At 39.0% G+C, this 18,148-nt stretch overlaps 1 protein-coding gene and 1 pseudogene across 4 annotated transcripts; both read left to right on the forward strand.

The window, feature by feature from the left end:
* The first annotated feature begins 2,842 nt into the window (after positions 1-2,842).
* On the forward strand, positions 2,843-7,102 carry LOC131780981 (peroxidasin homolog pxn-2-like; annotated as a pseudogene).
* Positions 7,103-9,971: 2,869 nt separating this feature from the next.
* LOC131780980 (peroxidasin homolog pxn-2-like) lies at positions 9,972-17,268 on the forward strand. 4 transcript variants are annotated; one of them, XM_059097621.2, is made up of 8 exons: positions 9,972-10,085; positions 12,151-12,337; positions 12,972-13,750; positions 14,324-14,502; positions 14,572-14,885; positions 15,100-15,353; positions 16,207-16,543; positions 16,631-17,265. In XM_059097621.2, exons 2-8 carry the CDS (start codon positions 12,156-12,158, stop codon positions 16,638-16,640), a joined length of 2,055 nt encoding a protein of 684 aa, XP_058953604.2. In that variant the 5' UTR covers positions 9,972-10,085; positions 12,151-12,155; the 3' UTR covers positions 16,641-17,265. The 4 variants fall into 4 exon arrangements, with proteins under 4 accessions (XP_058953604.2, XP_066018157.1, XP_066018158.1 ...); XM_066162060.1 differs by having other exon boundaries at positions 16,634-17,265; XM_066162061.1 differs by lacking the exon at positions 14,324-14,502 and having other exon boundaries at positions 14,783-14,885; positions 16,631-17,268.
* The last annotated feature ends 880 nt before the right edge of the window (positions 17,269-18,148 follow it).

Consider the following 18,148-nt stretch of genomic DNA (forward strand, 5'->3'; position numbering starts at 1 on the left):
GTGTAGGAACATTTGAAAACCAACAGAACTAGTTTGGCAAGGACTGTCACGACAATGTTTTCTTCAAAATCAGTCAATGATCTAACGGAAAGTATTATTCACTCTCATCGACCATTCATTCATGTACGAAGATTTACCTCTGTTCATTAAGTAAACAGCGAGGAAAGTAATTGTGAGTAAATTCAATTTTTTTATTTTGAAGTTGTGAGAGTTTGCTCGTTTGTTTGCTGTAATGGCGTGTTTAATTCTGGTCTTTCCTTCACAAAAACTAAATTCGAACGGCACACTCCAACGAGACACAAGGGAATTTAATGCGGCCTTTTCTCAAAAAATTCCTTCAATTTCTGTTGTGCAATTTACGGTACAAATGTCCAAATTGAACGGAATTGGAAAGACTCACCGGGAGCGTATATTTGTTGTAGAACTTAAATTAAAACTTCGCTCGCTCTTTCACTATGAACAAATTGCTCGAGAAAATTCAGATATTAAATGAATGAAAGTTCCATCGTTTAGTTTAACTGTAACCAAATACCTCACGTTTCAACTTTCTGGGTACTTTTTGTGAACGATTAAAATTAATTGCAGACGGTTTTTTGGCCGCTTGTCAACCACCGTAATGACACTATTGTTTATACAAATTCATTCTGAAACCGAAGTGATTTGATAGAGAGAAAAGAGAGGATTCATAAGTTATTTATCGGCTTGAGGTAGTGACCGACGTGATTGCTAAAAAATATTGCCCAGCCGGAAAACGAGGTATATTTATGAAAAATGACAACGAAAGTTGGGATCTACTCGGCGACTCACGAAAGCGTTACCGTGGCCCGTGGGCAGAGATAGGAAAATACTAACCGGGTAAAGAACCAATCAGATTCCAAGATTCGTTACCGTGCCCTCTAAAAAAACAATAAAAGAAAATCTTGTCCACCAATGACCTAAAAAACCGTCAAGCAGCTATGAACAAGTGTATGCAAAATCGGTTGTGCGTGCTCTACTTTCCATGAATAATCTTATGTCAACCGAGCGATATTAAAGGTGCACAAGCTCGGAGAATTTATCCAATTAAAAAAAATTAATATTTGGAATCGCTTGACATTTCCAAACAAACATATCATATTAGAAGGCTGGAAACAAATATCTGGTATTAGAAGGTTGAAAGAACCTTTTGATGGAAATTCTGTGGAAATTTCTCACTGCCGGGCATTTACTCTATTTGAAACCGTGCCTGGCTGTCGCACATTAAGTCACAACGTAAATTGTAACCTTTTTGTAGAGCTTCTTTTCAAAAACTGTGAACAAATAAAGTGTTTTCACGTTGTAAAACATTGATCAATAAAATACCATTGTTTTGGGCAAATGTTTATTTTGATTACATCAAATTTAATATTTAGAATTGCTTAACATTTCTAAACAAACATCTGATATTAGAAGGTTGGAAACAAACATCTGATATTAGAAGGTTGATAGAACCTTTTGACGGAAATTTTGTGAAATTTCTCACTGCCGGGTATTTAGTCTATTTGAGACTGTGCTCGGCTGCCGGGCATTAAGTCAAAGCGTCAATTGCAACCTTTCTTTAAGAGCTACCCTTTCAAAAATATAGACAATTCAAATACTTTTTCGGTGTAAAATCGATCTATAAAATACCATTATTGTGTAAGTTAGTTACATGTATCTATACCATTACCTTAATCAATATTTCCTTCATTATTTAATAGCCTTAGGGTCATCAAAAAGTCTTTATAACTTTAGTCTCAAAGCATCGTTCTCGCGTCATAACAGACCGAAAAACTATTCGAAGGGTTCTTGGATTGGCCATGGGTCCAAACGAGATCAGATTAAGCCATCGAAAAGAATCAGCTGTTTTCAAATCAAAGAACCGAGCGTAGTTACTGGTTAATTAGCCGCTGTAAGAATATTGGTGATGATCATAGCGTTAAAAGATCAGTAAACTAAACTCATCAATGTTTGTAGACCATATAGAGAATAATACATGGGCGCGCCTAGATATGGGATTTACCTTCGAGTGTGAGCATCTCAAGGAAAAATAAAGCTGGTAATAACTTATCTATTTATCTAGTTTCTTCTCTTTCCCCATTGAATTGAATGACTGAAATCCAAATCAAATCCCCACTAGTCCAAAATTGCCTCATTTCACTAACGAAATATTTGCAAGGTTATAGTAGAAATAAAGCCAATTAGAGCTTATCTATTTTTTGCTCTCTCTTTCTCGAATCCAGTGGCTGAGATCCCCTTGTGCTCCGAAGGATTATCTCATTCCAAAAAGATATATGCGATAAAAGAAAGAAAACATTTATAGGTGCCTTTCCATTTGAAAGTGTTTCAGAAAACACGGTCGATAGAAATGTAAAAAAGGCAAAAGTTTGACGATTCGGCGAAGTACTACCGGACCGTGCCTGTAGTTAGAGATAGGAAAATCTTGTCCACCAATGACCTAACAATCCGTGCTAAAAAAACCTGTTCAATGATATATAGTTCCGGTTGTTTTTTTAAAAAAAAAAGTGTGTGCATGGTTTTTGTTTTCTTTAAGGCACCCGCGAAGGATTGCATTAACCATAATTCCTTAACTTTTCCTTGAACGAAAGTCCGAACTCTTTCCTTCGAGAACATATTTTACTCTTGAGCTTAAGCCTACGTTTTTCTTTACACCGTAATTTGTTGAGCCAAAGCTGCTAAAGTCAACTCTGGCCACGGCACCTCAACCTTGCTAATACCTTTATCGTCCTTTACAATTACTGGCGCGTTTGTTTTTTCATTTATAGCATTTCCAAATTTGTGGTGGCATTTTAGTTTCTAACGGAACTCTGTTAATAAACAAGTTATGTTTACTTTTCTCTTCAGGAAGAGAAGAAGAAGGATATGCAAGAGAAAGGTTCTTAAATGTTTAGAACACGAACCCCTGGGGAACATAAAATGTCCACATAAGTCTGAGGAGAAGGCCCGTTTTAGAACAATTGATGGAACTTGCAACAACGTGGATCAACCCTTTTTTGGAGCAGCTGGTACTCCATTCAGACGAATACAACCAGCTGGTTATGAAGATAAGGTCTCGGCACCTCGCGTGGCACAAAGTGGAGACCAGTTACCTAACGCGAGAAACGTGAGTCGTTTCGTCCATGGCAGCAATGAAGACCGCCAAAACCCTAATTCTCCAAGGCTGACCCACCTGGCCATGAATTGGGGTCAGTTCCTGGACCATGACATAGCGCTGGCGGAAGTTCAAAACGTTATTTGTGAAACTGTTCTCTCTAATGAGTCAGAGTGTTTCAACGTTGAAGTTCCGGCCGATGATGACGTCTTCCAAAGCAGAGAAGTTAAATTCTTCGAGTTGGTTCGAGATGCTCCCCATGAGTTTAAAATAGAGTGTTCACCAGGACCAAGAGAGCACACCAACAACATAACAGCTTTCATCGACGCCTCCAACGTTTACGGCTCTGACGAGAAGGAGGCTGAACACCTTCGAGCACCCGACGGGACAATGAGAATTATGACAGCTCGTCACGGCTGCCCCTAGGGGATCTTTTACCCGCACAAACAGATCGTGAGACACCATGCGTGTCAAAAGATCCTAACAGACCTTGTTTCGTAGCTGGAGACGAGCGCGCGAACGAGAATCAAGGTGAGGTCACCAAGTGCCTTAAAAAAGACCGTGGTATATCGACCTTTTTCAAACAGGTTTATAGCGTATTCAGATTGATTATTTACGATTAAAACTGTAAAATAACGTTACGTCTACACATGTATACGTAGACCACGCATTGTCAAAGGTACAGGGTGTCAAGACTTGTACACAGACATCCCTATTAAGACGTGACTGAAATGATGAGATTGCACATGAGCTCTGTTTAAACCTTTTGGTCCCAAGATCTCAACACTATTGCTTCTGAATGTCTACCATACATTTGGTCGGAGGGGAAACTGCTTTTCGGTTATTTCAGGTAATGAAATAATTCATACTCGACAAGCAATATAGAGAGTATTCTGCGCGGGTATTTGTCGAACATCTTCTTGTCTCAAGCCCTTCCATCTCCTCCTATATTGAATAGTTCTTTTATCTTCTTGCTAATGATACGTATTTTATGGATACAACAGGTCTCATGTCAGTCCATACTCTCTTCGTCCGTGAGCATAACCGAATAGCAACATTTTTCGATAAAAACACAGGATGGGAAGCGAAGCAGATTTACCAGGAGACCAGAAGAATAGTTGGGGCGGAATTACAATTCATTACATACAACGAATTTCTGCCACTGCTTCTTAGCCCCAAAACGGTAAGTAACTGTTTTAATCTCTCTTTTTTTTTTTGTTTTTTTTTTTCGAATTCCCAACTGACTTCTTTTCTTCATTTTGTAGATCAGAGAAAACAACCTCGCTCTGCTGAAAGGAAAACGGTATTTTAATGGTTACAACCCTGGTGTCAATGCTCAAATGTCTCAAGCCTTCTCTGCGGCGGCTTTCCGATTTGGTCACAGTATGGTTCAAGAGGAGTTTCTACGTTTAAGTCAGAATGGCTTTGAACACAAATGTAGCAATGATTGTAAGTCAGAGTTCTTGCCCATCCCAGTAAAGGACTTTGGTAATCCAACCTAATTATACGATAAGCGTAATGGGGGTGTCGATTCCATTTTTAGAGGCTTGGTTAAAAGTTCAGCAGCCAAAGTTGATGGGTGAGTAGGAGATAAATTTTTAATAGAATCGAACATTCTTCTAAGTATCTCTTGTCTGGAAAAAGCGAGCCATTAGATACATTTTCATAATGAGGGGGAAGGGGGGATTTATTAGGCGAAAGTGGAAAAGTGGAGGTTGTGCGGAAACTAAAACAGTTAATTAGACGAAACCACCGAACGCAAACTCATTTTATTCGAATACTTTTGATTGAAACTTTTTACCTCTAGAAATACAAAATCTGTGCTAGAATATTCGCTGAAAAATATTTCCTATCAGGTAACTGATAGGAAATATTTATTATTAAAGCAATAAATCCAGTCATTGAAAATATCCGATTTTATATCAATTATGAGTAGGATTATTAATACTCAATACACGATATTGATTGGCACACGATTGATCCTTGGGTTGGTCTGATTCTTTCCCAGGCTCTTTTCCAAGTCTATACAAGAAAACTTGTTTCGAGGCCCTGGTGACTTGTCCGACCTCGTATCCCTGAACATTCAAAGAGGACGCGAACGTGGTGTGCCTTCATGCACAACATATCGAAACACGTTTTGTAAAATTACGCCTATGGTAAACAGCTTCGAAGATCTGCAAAAGGCTGGCATCACCCAAAAAGATATAGATAATTTGAAGTCCCAGTACTAGTCAGTCCACGACGTCGATCTTTTCGTTGGAGGTATGTCTGCACCAGCGTAATGCCGCCATTCAGCCAATTTCGATTGAGTGTTGTGAAACCAAGTCTAAAGTAATTACATCAGCCAATCAAAACAAAGCAAATCATCATAGGGAGCCAATCAGAACTCAAAAAGAAGGGAGGGGGAAAAGCAAGAAAACTGACTGAAGAACAGGAAAACGCAAGTGACCAAGTCGTCTTTGTTTGAAGTTTTTCATCTGATTGTTTAAGACGGCGACGTAACTTTTCCTGACCGGCCACAAAGAAAAGTGAATCAAAACCGACAGATGCAATCCCGGACTACTTTATAGAGTACATTTCGATTGAGTGTCGTAAATCCAACATCAAAGCAATCACAATTACCAATTAGTACATAGGCACATATCATAAGGAGCCATTTAGAACTGAAAGAAAAAGCAAGCAAACTGCCTCAAGCGCGGGGAAACGCGAGCTATCATATAAACTACAGTGTTATACAAGGATTTCTAGTCCTGCGAGCCTTTACGATTCTCATTACGAGGTACTTTGTCGGAACATTTTCGGATTATGGCTGCTGAAACACGTATCACTTTCAATGACAGTGACGTTCAAACTTTCCTAGAAGGGGAAAAAACCATTATGAGAACTAGGCACAAGCTCTTTGTTTCCTTTTGCAGGATCAAAGCCGGTGCTACCGAACCTCGCCCACTCGAGTAGCTAATCGTAACGAAGGATTCGCTTTATCATGCCTACTCCAGGATCCGAAAAAAAAAAAAACGCCAGGCACTAGGGTATATCTGCATTTCACTTTCGTTAAACTTACACAAGTGAAATAATTAAGCGCAGGAGGAGGAAGGTTTAAAACAGCGTTTGTAGTAATTGTTCCTTTGTTATGATTCTTCACAGGAATGCTGGAGCCGGCAGATTCAGAGGGAGGAGCACTAGGGAAAACCTTTCAGTGTCTATTAGCTGACCAGTTCAAACGCCTACGAGAGGGTGACCGCTTCTGGCATGAAAATGCGCCAAACCGAAGAAAGAACACTGATAAAACAGCTTTTACACGATGCCAGCTGCAAGAAATAAGAAAGGTTACATTGGCCAAGATAATCTGCGACAATGCTGAGGACATTCCATCTATCCCCAGGAGGGTATTGCAACAGTCAGAGATATTCGTCGATTGTAATAAGCTGCCCGAAATGAACCTGGATGTGTTTACATCAGATTTCAGATGTCCACGGCAGGGAAGGTATGTTTGCAACTATCATTGCTTTGTAAGCAACTTCACCTAAATTTCTCTCAAATTTAATTAACTGTTATTTTACTGTTTTGTTTTCCAACAGAGTCTGGGGTGACGCCTCAGACCTTAAGGATGAAGATGACGAAGGATCGACTGAGTAATCCAGAATAACATGGAATAATTCATCAGCCTCTTAATTCCGATTCGGGGATTTGTACTTTGTTAGAAAAACTATAGGTTATTTTCACCTCGGTTTAATGCTTGCGCATGATATAGATCGTATTTCAAAGCATTAGAATTCCTAAAACGGAGTATGAGAATTTTCAGCGAGATCGCTTGTTTATGAAATGTAACGTTTCTTTGTAGCTGGCTGTACTGTTTTCAAACTTACAGGGGATGGCGCCCTTATTATTACCATTTGTAGCCTGCAAGATGTTGCCATTGGTATATCTGACAGGCATTAAGCTAATTTTGCTGTTGTTGTCGTTTTTTTTAGTTTTATGTAAGGAGGTTCCATGTGTAACTTCACAGAGGCTATCCAGATCATCAATTTTGGAAGCTCGCCACATTTCGCCTCACATATTAGTGTAGTAAAGTTAACTTCAGTGATGTATCAATCAATGTCTCGTTATTGACTATCAACTTACATGCGCAGCGGATCATTTTTCGAGTATCAGCCCTAGAGTCTAAGTTCAAGAAGATTTATGAGTTGCCTTACCATTACACAATAACATCAGTACGCATATTCTCCATACTGTTCTTGGTGTATCTTCTAAGGTGCTGAGAAGGAGAATATTTCAACAATCAAAAGCTTGTTTAGTTGATGATCATTCTCTCTATTCCCGTGACCTTCATAAATGGGGTGATATTGTGAGGAGAAATTGGATGCTTGTCATTCGCAATTAATTAATTGTCAATACTCTACGTGAACTAAACTATCCGCCTTAGTATTGAAGCATCTTGTTGAAAAGCGATTTTCTGTTCAAACCAAAATTTGGTGAAAGAAGAGAAAGGCTTATGATTGGTCACCGGTTTAAGTGAGTAGTCGGGAATACAACTTTAGAGTTAACCCTTAACTTGTTGTAGCGTTTGTTCACTTTGCCACATGTGCAACCTCGAGACAGTTGAATTCAGTAACTTCGATCCCCTTAAACATCAGTTAAGCACAGTTGATTGAAAAAGCGAAAAATAAATAAAAAGGTCGGTGGTCAGACGTAATATTACTGGTTCATGGGTTTCCAAATCGTTTTTCGTATAAAGCGGCAACGTCAAGCATCAGTAACACGTCCCTTGTTATTGAAGACCATCTGAACTTTCCACTTCATACTCGACAGCCTCTTTCGGTAACAACTTAGGGAAAAATTGCCGTAAATAGCCGCAAACCGGTGAATAATTTGACCCATGTGCAACCTTTTGGTTAATCAACCGGTTCGTGTTTCGTGTTCTTGGCTAGCGTGGGCGCCACAGTGGTACGTAGAGGTGGAGTACTTGAAGATTGCAGGGGATGTGATTGCCTTACGGAACTCTCAACTCCTTTTATGCCGAAAAATGCCATAGCAGTTGCTGTTGGGTTGAAGATTAACTACAGCTCTACACTCCGGCATTAAGGGGAAAAATTTATTGTCGGTAATACATTGCTTATGTTTCCTCTCTTTCTGCCTCGAATTCAATGAGTGACGTCCTCATCAAATTTCAGCGTGTCTAAAACTACCTTAGTTAACTTCTATTTTACGTTAGAAGAAAGACAAAGTTGATACGCTCTACTACATCAAACAAACACCCTCTCGCAACTATAAAAAACTAATTTTGATTTGCTCACGGTGAATTTCCTTGCCATTCAATGGTGTCGTAATAGTCTTGTAAGCGTATCGCGTGATACTTTCTTTCTAATTTAGTAATTAAGCTAAAGGTCTGATGACAGTTGGGTTACTTAAGATTTAGGTGTATAACTGAACGTAGCACGGTAATGGCAGACTTGTAGTAAGAATGTTCGTGATATAGAAAATCAGTAATTGTCTGAAATAATTAGATAAGGAATTGCATAGGGAAATTGTGCGTATGCGTTTAGACTGGAACATCCTGTGACGTTGCGTGAGGTGTCATTCGTGCCGCAATAGTGCGTGCGGGTATAAATTACAGAAGTGTTGATCGGCGTATAATGAGAAACAGCTGTTAAAACCAAGTTGACAGGAAATATCTTGGGATTTTTAGTAAATCACGAATAAGTAATGTCAATCATGGATTTACGTACTTCAGGCGTGTATTTCCGTTGTAATAGCAGATAAATAGAATCACTATCTTGTAACTGAGACTTGGGAACGATTGAATGTAGAAAGTTCGGATATTGTATGGATCAATTTTTTTGCAAATTCCTTGTTGGTGGACATGCATGTACTAAACTCAAACAACAATAAAATCAAAGCTACATAATTGATGTATAACCCAAGAAGGTAATAGTAATTATGGCAAATTCCTTGTTGCAAGACATGCACATCTGCCAAAATAGTTTGCAGACTTGAAGTGCCCCTTACAAAAACCTGATCTCGGCAGCACTTGTCAATACTGCTCTGGTTATATTTCTTCAATTTCTACTTCCTCTTGAGAGCCGAGTACTGATTACTGACTATACTGTTGTGTTTCTTTTTAACCTATGAATGTGGAATTTGGTAGAGACCTTTAGGTAATAGTAATAATGGCAAATTTGAGAAAGATTTTTTTTTTTTGCACACTCCTTGTTGGAGGACATGCACGTATTATACTCAAACAACAATAAAATCAAAGCTACATAATTGATGTATAACCCAAGATTAAATTTAGGTCAACATCTTTTGGTACTTCAGCTTTCTAAAGTGATCCTGAATGCGAAAACTGCAAGGCAATGCAAATAAAATTAAGCCAAATATAACAAATATCAGCCGCAACCTTTTTGACGAGCCGCTTTTTCCAAAAATAAAGACAAATAGTATTGACCCTAAACAATTAACGAGTTCCTTTTTGGAAGACATCCATGCACTAAACTCATACAACTAGTTAATAAGACATTAAAGTTTGTTCGATAAATAACCAAAATAGCGAGTACAATAAAGAAAAATGGGTTTGCAGACTTAAGTGCCTCTCACAAAAACCTGATCTCGGCAGCATTTGTCAATATTGCTCTGGTTTTATTTCTTCAACTTCGACTTCCTCTTGAGAGCCGAGTGTCGATTACTGACAATACTGTTGTGTTTCTTTTTAACCTTTGAATGCGGAATTTGGCAGAGACCTTTACGTAATTGTAATAACGGCAAATTTGAGAAAGATTTTTTTGGGGGCAAATTCCTTGTTGGAGGACATGCACGTTGTCTGTGCCAAATAGTCATTTTAATGGCATTTACAACTGACCACAACAGAAGACACAATAATCTTAAGAGTTCCTGTTTGGAGTTATAAAATAAGAAGTTTTAAGTTAGAAAAGTTAGAGTGATTTGTTCGTTCCAGTGTGAAGAATCAACTGACTTGAAGGTAAGAATGAACTTGATACTAAGTTAGTTATCAATACCAATACTAATTGTTTTTAATTATCATCTAAGTCTGTAAGGACTTAATGTTCTAAGTTAACTCCATAGGCATCGTTCTCGCGTCATAACGGACCAACAAAAAATCTCGAAGGGTTTCCGAAAGGGTTACAGACGATATCAGATTAAGCCATATTTTGTTGCTTTCCATCCGAAAAGAACCGCCTGTTTTCAAATCAAGGACCTGATCGTAATCACTGGATTAATTATCCCTTTTAAGGATATTGGTGATGACTGCAGCATTCAAATGAACAGAAAATACAAACACAGCTATAAATAGCTAGATTATTAATTTTACACAAATATGATTAAATTGCAATTGGCTTTCTTCAATCCATTATGCAACAATGGTACCACGGTGCAAACTTTTTATCCTTGCTTTTCTCAGTAACGACTTAGAAGGTCTTTAGTCTGATTAACAGCCTGTTGTAAAGTCGATCTATCAGAGCACTGACACTCGGCTCTTTCGCGAGTATGAAAAAGAAATGGCTTTAAAAAACATGCTAGGCTAATACGTAATATGGGTTAAAATGACCAATTAGCCAACGAAAATTCTACGATGCATGCTGCCGTTTGATGGCTATGGTATTTTGCTGATTACCTTCCCACGACTTCAGATTTTATTTTCGATATAGTATGTCGTTGTAATTTACCTTACATTACGACGGCGGTTAGTTTCAAACTCACTGGAACGCAGAAATTAGAATTGATCTTTCAAACCAAAAACCAGCGACTTCCTTGTTGGAGGACACCCTGGCACTAAATTTTATTAGCTATATCTCTGCAGCCTAATAATGTTACGGAATTGTTTATGCCTCAGGAATAAATTTTAATAAACATTCTCATGGACTTCCGATTGCCAAAGTGATCTTGTAAGTGAACATGAACAGTTTAACTAAGCAAGCGTCATTAGGCCATGCATAATAATTATATGAAAAGCAGAAATCATTCTTGGCTTTTAAAATTGTGAACCAAACTCGTTGTCGCACAATATTTTACATCTGCGTTTTAAAGTACTTTCCGTGTACTCTCTAAGCTTAAACGTGCAACCGTACAGACAGAAATGAGAAATTTAAGGCAGAGTTCACAAGACATGCAAATCTGAAAAGAAAATTTCCTTGCCCGCAACAAATAACTGCATACGTATTAAAAGGAGATTGGGATTATACGAGACTGCTTTCTAAAGCAGACACAACTGACATTAGTATTTTAAATGAAACTTCTTTGGGATGATTTGCGAGTGTCAGTACCGGCAAACAGCGGACAGCTCAGTCTCATGCAAATATATTTAGCAAACCTTACCTCAATCGCAGAGCGCGGCCGTTAACAATTTTGTAGTAGCCACATCACCACCCTTTCACCATAGAATGAGTTGGGAAATATCGACATTAATGATTTGTTGTCAGAGAATATTGAAAATCTCCTTATTTTCGCTGTCACATGCCATAAATCTGACGAGGGGTTTGAATCCGCAACGGCGACTGCCAAGGTCAGACGTCGGAAGCGAAGAGGTTGTTGATCATACATTTCATCAATAATTCCTTGAAACACGCCACATGAGTTGTCCAAACGTATTCTTATGCAGATTTTCCGTGGAAAGTTTTACGAATTCGCTCTGAATCAGCGCGTGTGTCAAACTTGCAAAGAGTTGCTATAATTTCAGACTTTCATGTCCCAATGCGCATGACTAAAACGAAGTTTCATGCGCCAGTGGCCTTGATCGAATTTTAGTGGTTTTCTTTTAGAAACTATCCACCTCGATTTAAAAGAATAAGTTGAAATCAAGTTTTATGTTGCTGTGACACAGAAACCACCAAAGAAACAATCTAGTTTTGCGCTTATACGAATCATTGCAAGTTTTACAAGACTGTATTTTGCAAAAATGAAATCAATGAAGCTTATCAACATTTATAAGTTTAATTTTAAAAACAGTAATGTCAATTCATGTCAATAATGAATTGATTGACCTTTATGTTGACGACTTCAAGTTACTTTATTTTTCTCTTCATTAGAAAACATGGCAGGATATTTTCTCAGTGCTTTGCTGCTTATCTTGGTTGTGGTACTTGAGCACGGATCCTCTTCTGTTTTGAACTACACAGACCGGTTAGACGGAGACACCTACACTACAGCAAACGTGTCGGCCAACGTCTCCAAAGATATCAGAAAGGAAGCCATGGATTTATGGAAGATTAGAAGGTAGGTTTCCAAAACCAGAACACAAAAATGACGTTCAGAGCTTAATTACTTAAACCTGCATTTTCAAAAACATCAAATTTAAAATCTTAAAATGCGCGCAATTTATTGAGAAAAATGTATTTTTGTAAAAAAGTTGATAATCTTTCAAGGTGTCATGATCTCCATTAGGCAGGAACTCCTTAGCGACCTTGCTGCACCAAACAGCTCAACCGAATTCGAACCGAATTAGACTCCACTCAGTACAATTACTATTGCTAAAAACCTGTTCAAGGATTTGGGGTGGTTTCTTAAGAACTGAAGCGCGCACGATTTTTTTGTTTGTTTGTTTGTTTTCTTTAAGGTACCCACAAAGGATTAGATTAACCATAATTCCTCAACTTTTCTTTAAACGAAAGTCTGAACTTTTTCTCTCGAGAACATATTTTAATCTAGAGCTTACGCCTACCCTTTTACCGTAATTTGTTTAGCCAAAGCTGCCAAAGTCAATTTTAGCCAGGGCGCCTCAACCTTGCTAATACCTTTATCGTCCTTTATAATTACTGGCGCGTTTCTTTTTGCCTTTTTTTTGTGGTGGTATTTGAATTTCTAGCGGATTTCTATTTATAAACAAGTTATGTTCACTTTTTTCCTTCAGGAACAGGAGAAGAAGGATATGCAAGAGGAAGGTTCTTAAATGTTTAGAACACGAACCCCTAGAGAACATAAAATGTCCGAATAAGTCTGAGGAGAAGGCCCGTTTTAGAACAATTGATGGAACTTGCAACAACGTGGATCAACCCTTTTTTGGAGCAGCTGGTACTCCATTCAGACGAGTACAACCAGCTGATTATGAAGATAAGGTCTCGGCACCTCGCGTGGCACAAAGTGGAGACCAGTTACCTAATGCGAGAAACGTGAGTCGTTTCGTCCATGGCAGTAATTCAGACCGCCAAAACCCTAATTCGCCAAAGCTGACTCACTTAGCAATGAATTGGGCTCAGTTCCTGGACCATGACTTAACGCTGACGCGGAAAAAAACTGTTACCTGTAAAACCGTTCCATCTAATGAGTCAGAGTGTTTCAACGTTGAAGTTCCGGCCGATGATGACGTCTTCCAGAGCAGGGGTGTTACATTCTTCGAGCTGATTCGAGATGCTCCCCATGAGTTTAAGGTAGAGTGTGCACCAGGACCAAGAGAGCACACCAACAACATAACAGCTTTCATCGACGCCTCCAACGTTTACGGCTCTAACGAGATGGAGGCTGCACACCTTCGAGCACCCGACGGGACAATGAAAATTAGGACACCTCATCACGGCTGCCCCTTGAGGGATCTTTTACCTGCACAAAATGATTCTGAGATACCATGCGCATCAAAAGATCCTAACAGACCTTGTTTCGTAGCCGGAGACGAGCGCGCGAACGAGAATCAAGGTGAGGTCACCAAATAACTTCATTCGCTTCTCTGATTAAGACAAATAGACCGTGGTATATCGACCTTTTTCAAACAGGTCTATAGCGTATTCATATCGAATGTTTATAATAAAACTGTAAAATATTGTTACTTCTACACATGTAGACCACGCAGAAGGTAGAAGGTGTCAAGACTTGTTCAGAGACGTCCCCATTAAGACGTGACTAAAATGATGAAATTGCGCATGAGCTCTGTTTAACCCTGTTGGTCCCAAGATCTCAACACTTCTGAATGTCTGCATAATTTTCTTACGGTATTAGTTCTTGGTAATTCGTAAATCAAATAATATACCCTTTTTTGATATGTACGCTATATCGTCACCTTTCTACTTGAGGGAGTGCTCGTGTTGCGAGGAGAAACTGCTTTTCGGTCATTTCAGGTAATGAAATAACTCATACTCGACAAGTAATATAGAGAGTATCCTGCGCGGGTAGTTGTCGAACATCTTCCTGTCTCAAGCGCTTCCATCTCCTCCTATATTAAATAGCTCTTTTATCTTCTTGCTAATGATATATATTTTATGGATACAACAGGTCTCATGTCAGTTCATACTCTCTTCGTCCGGGAGCATAACCGAATAGCAACATTTTTCGATAAAAACACAGGATGGGAAGCGGAGCAGATTTACCAGGAGACCAGAAGAATAGTTGGGGCGGAATTACAATTCATTACATACAACGAATTTCTGCCACTGCTTCTTAGCCCCAAAACGGTAAGTAACTGTATTAATCTTTGTTTTTTTTTTCGAATTCCCAACTGACTTCTTTTCTTCATTTTGTAGATCAGAGACAACAACCTCGCTCTGCTGAAAGGAACACGGTATTTTAATGGTTACAACTCTTGTATCAATGCCCAAACGTCTCAAGCCTTCTCTGCGGCGGCTTACCGATTTGGTCACAGTATGGTTCAAGAGGAGTTTTTACGCTTAAGTCAGAATGGCTTTGACCACAAATGTAGCAATGATTCTAAGTCAGAGTTCTTGCCCATCCCAGTAAAGGACTTTGGTAATCCAACCTACTTATACGATAAGTGTAATGGGGGTGTCGATTCCATTTTTAGAGGCTTGGTTAAAAGTCCAGCATCCAAAGTTGATGGGTGAGTACGAGATGAATTTTTAATTGAACATTTTTCTACGTATCTCTTGTCTGGACTGAAAAAGCGAGCCAATATTATCATTACAGCAATAAATCCGGTTATCGAAAATATCCCATTTCCGTAATATTAATTATGACTAGGTTTGTCAGTTACTCAATACACGATATTGATTTGCATAAGGTTGATCCCTGGGTTGACCTGATTCTCTCCCCAGGCTCTTTTCCAAGTCTGTACAAGAAAACTTGTTTCGAGGCCCTGGTGACTTGTCCGACCTCGTATCCCTGAACATCCAAAGAGGACGCGAACGTGGTTTGCCTTCATACACAACATATCGAAACACGTTTTGTAAAATTACGCCTATAGTAAACAGCTTCGAAGATCTGCGAAAGGCTGGCATCACCCAAAAGGATATAGATAATTTGAAGTCCCAGTACCAGTCAGTCCACGACGTCGATCTTTTCGTTGGAGGTATGTATGCGCCAGCGTAATGCCGCCATTCAGCCAATTTCGATTGAGTGTTGTGAAACCAAGTCTAAAGTAATTACATCAGCCAATCAAAACAAAGCAAATCATCATAGGAAGCCAATCAGAACTCATAAAGAAGGGAGGGGGAAAAGCTAGAAAACTGACTGAAGAACAGAAAAACGTAAGTGACCAAGTCGTCTTTGTTTGAAGTTTTTCACCTGATTGTTTAAGACGGCGGCGTAACTTTTCTTGACCGGCCACAAAGAATAGTGAAACAAAACTGACAGATGCAATCCCGGACTACTTTATAGAGTGCATTTTGATTGAGAGTCGTAATTCTTAAACCAAAGCAATCACAACTACCAATCAGTACATATCATTAGGAGTCATCTAGAACTGCAAGAAAAAGCAAGCAAACTGCCTCAAGCGCGGGGGAACGCGAGTTATCTTATAAGCGAGCCTTTACGATTCTCATTACGAGTTAGTTTGTCGGAATATTTTCGGATTAAGGCTGCTAAAACACTGAAAAATCCTTATCGCTTAAGGACAGTGACGTTCAAACTTTCCTAGAAGGGGAAGAAAACCAGCATGGGAACCAGGGACAAGCTCTTTGTTTCCTTTTGCGGGATCAAAGCCGGTGTTACCGAACCTCGCCTACTCGAGTAGCCAATCATAATGAAGGATTCGCTTAATTATGCGTACTCCAGAATCCAAACAAAAAAAAAACGCCAGGCACTGGGGCATATCTGTATTTCACTTTCGTTAAACTTACACAAGTGAAATAATTAAGCGCAGGAGGAGGAAGGTTTAAAACAGCGTTTGTGAGTAATTGTTCCTTTTTAATGACTCTTCACAGGAATATTGGAGCCTGCAGACTCAGAGGGAGGAGCACTAGGGAAAACCTTTCAATGTCTATTAGCTGACCAGTTCAAACGCCTACGAGAGGGTGACCGCTTCTGGCATGAAAATGCACCAAACCGAAGCCTGGACACTGATAAAACAGCTTTTACGCGATGCCAACTGCAAGAAATAAGAAAGGTTACATTGGCCAAGATAATCTGCGACAATGCTGAGGACATTCCATCTATCCCCAAGAGGGTATTGCAACAGTCAAAGGTATTCGTGGATTGTAATAAGCTGCCCAAAATGAACCTGGATGTGTTTACACCAGATTTCAAATGTCGGCAGAGAAGGTATGCAACTATCATTGCTTTGTAAGAAACTTCACCTAAATTCCTCTCAAATTTGATTAACTGTTATTTGACTGTTATTTTTTCCAGCAGAGTCTGACTGAGTAATCCGTCCACGAACACAGAATAATTCATCAGCCTCATCAGCCCCTTGACTCGGACCCGGGGATTTGTACTTTGTTAGAAAACTATAGATTATTTCGACCTCGGTTTAATGTTTTAAGCTAGATTTGCGCACGATGTAAAGTGTAGATTAAAGCATTAAAATTCATAAAATGGAGTATGAGAATTTTTGTTTATGAAATGTAACGTTTCTTTGTAACTGGCTGTACTGTTTTCAAACTTACAGAGGATGGCGCCCTTATTATTACCATTTGTAGCCTGCAAGATGTTGCCATTGGTGCATCTGACAGGCGTTAAGCTAATTTTGCTATTGTTGTCGTTTTTTTAGTTTTATGTAAGGAGGTTCCATGTGTAATTTCAAAAAGGCTATCTAGATCATTAATTTTGGAAGCCACATTTCGCCTCAGATATTGGTGTAGTAAAGTTAACTTCAGTGACGCATCAATCAGTGTCTCGTTATTGACTATCAACTTACATGCGTAGCGGATCACTTTTCGAGTATCAGCTCTAGAGTCTAAGTTCAAGAAGATTTATGAACCACCTCTCTTAGTTGCTTTACCCATTACACAATAACATCAGTACGCATAATCTCCATACTGTTCTTGGTATATCTTCTAAGGTGCTGAGAAAGAGAATATTTTTAACAGTCAAAAGCTTGTTTAGTTGATGATCATTCTCTCTATTCCCGGGACCTTCATGAATGGGAAGATATCCATTTGTGAGGAAACATTGGATGTTAGTCATTCGTAATTAATTAATTTTTAATACTCTACGTGAACTGAACTATCCACCTTAGTATTGAAGCATCTTGTTGAAAAGTGATTTTCTGTTCATAGCAAAACCTGATGAAAGAAGAGAAAGGCTTATGATTTGTCGCTGGTTTAAGTGAATAATCGGGAATACAACTGTAGAGTTAACACTTAACTTGTTGTAGCGTTTAGTCACTTTGCCACATGTGCAACCTCGAGACAGTTGAATTTAACTTCGATCTCCTTCAAACATCAGTTAAGTACAGTCGATTGAAAAAGCGAAAAATGAATAAAAAGGTCTGTGGGTGAGCTCGTTAACCCTAGTCAGACATAAATTACTGGTTCATGGATCTCCAAATCGTTTTTCGTATAAAACCGCAACGTCAGGCATCAGTAACACGTAACTTGTTATTGAAGACCATCTGAACTTTGCACTCCATTTCTTAACCCAAGAATTTCTACGTTTTGATCAAACTGCTGGGCACCGTCTCGAATAGACTGAATGCCCGACAGTTGTAAATTTAATTATTCACCAAAATGTCTTCGAAGAGTTCTAATTCCTCTCGTACATGGCACTTTTACCAGTTCTTTCTTTAATAAAAAGTTCTTTCTGTAAGCTACCAAATCGTGAACTTGGCAATAATTCAGCATGTTTCCCTAAGCTGTATTTTGGTTCACTTGATGTAGAGATCTCCAACAGAGGCGGCGCATCTTTTATCACAATACCCCCATATGA

Source organism: Pocillopora verrucosa, chromosome 2 (genome assembly GCF_036669915.1).
Source record: "Pocillopora verrucosa isolate sample1 chromosome 2, ASM3666991v2, whole genome shotgun sequence".
Taxonomy (NCBI): Eukaryota; Metazoa; Cnidaria; class Anthozoa; order Scleractinia; family Pocilloporidae; genus Pocillopora; species Pocillopora verrucosa.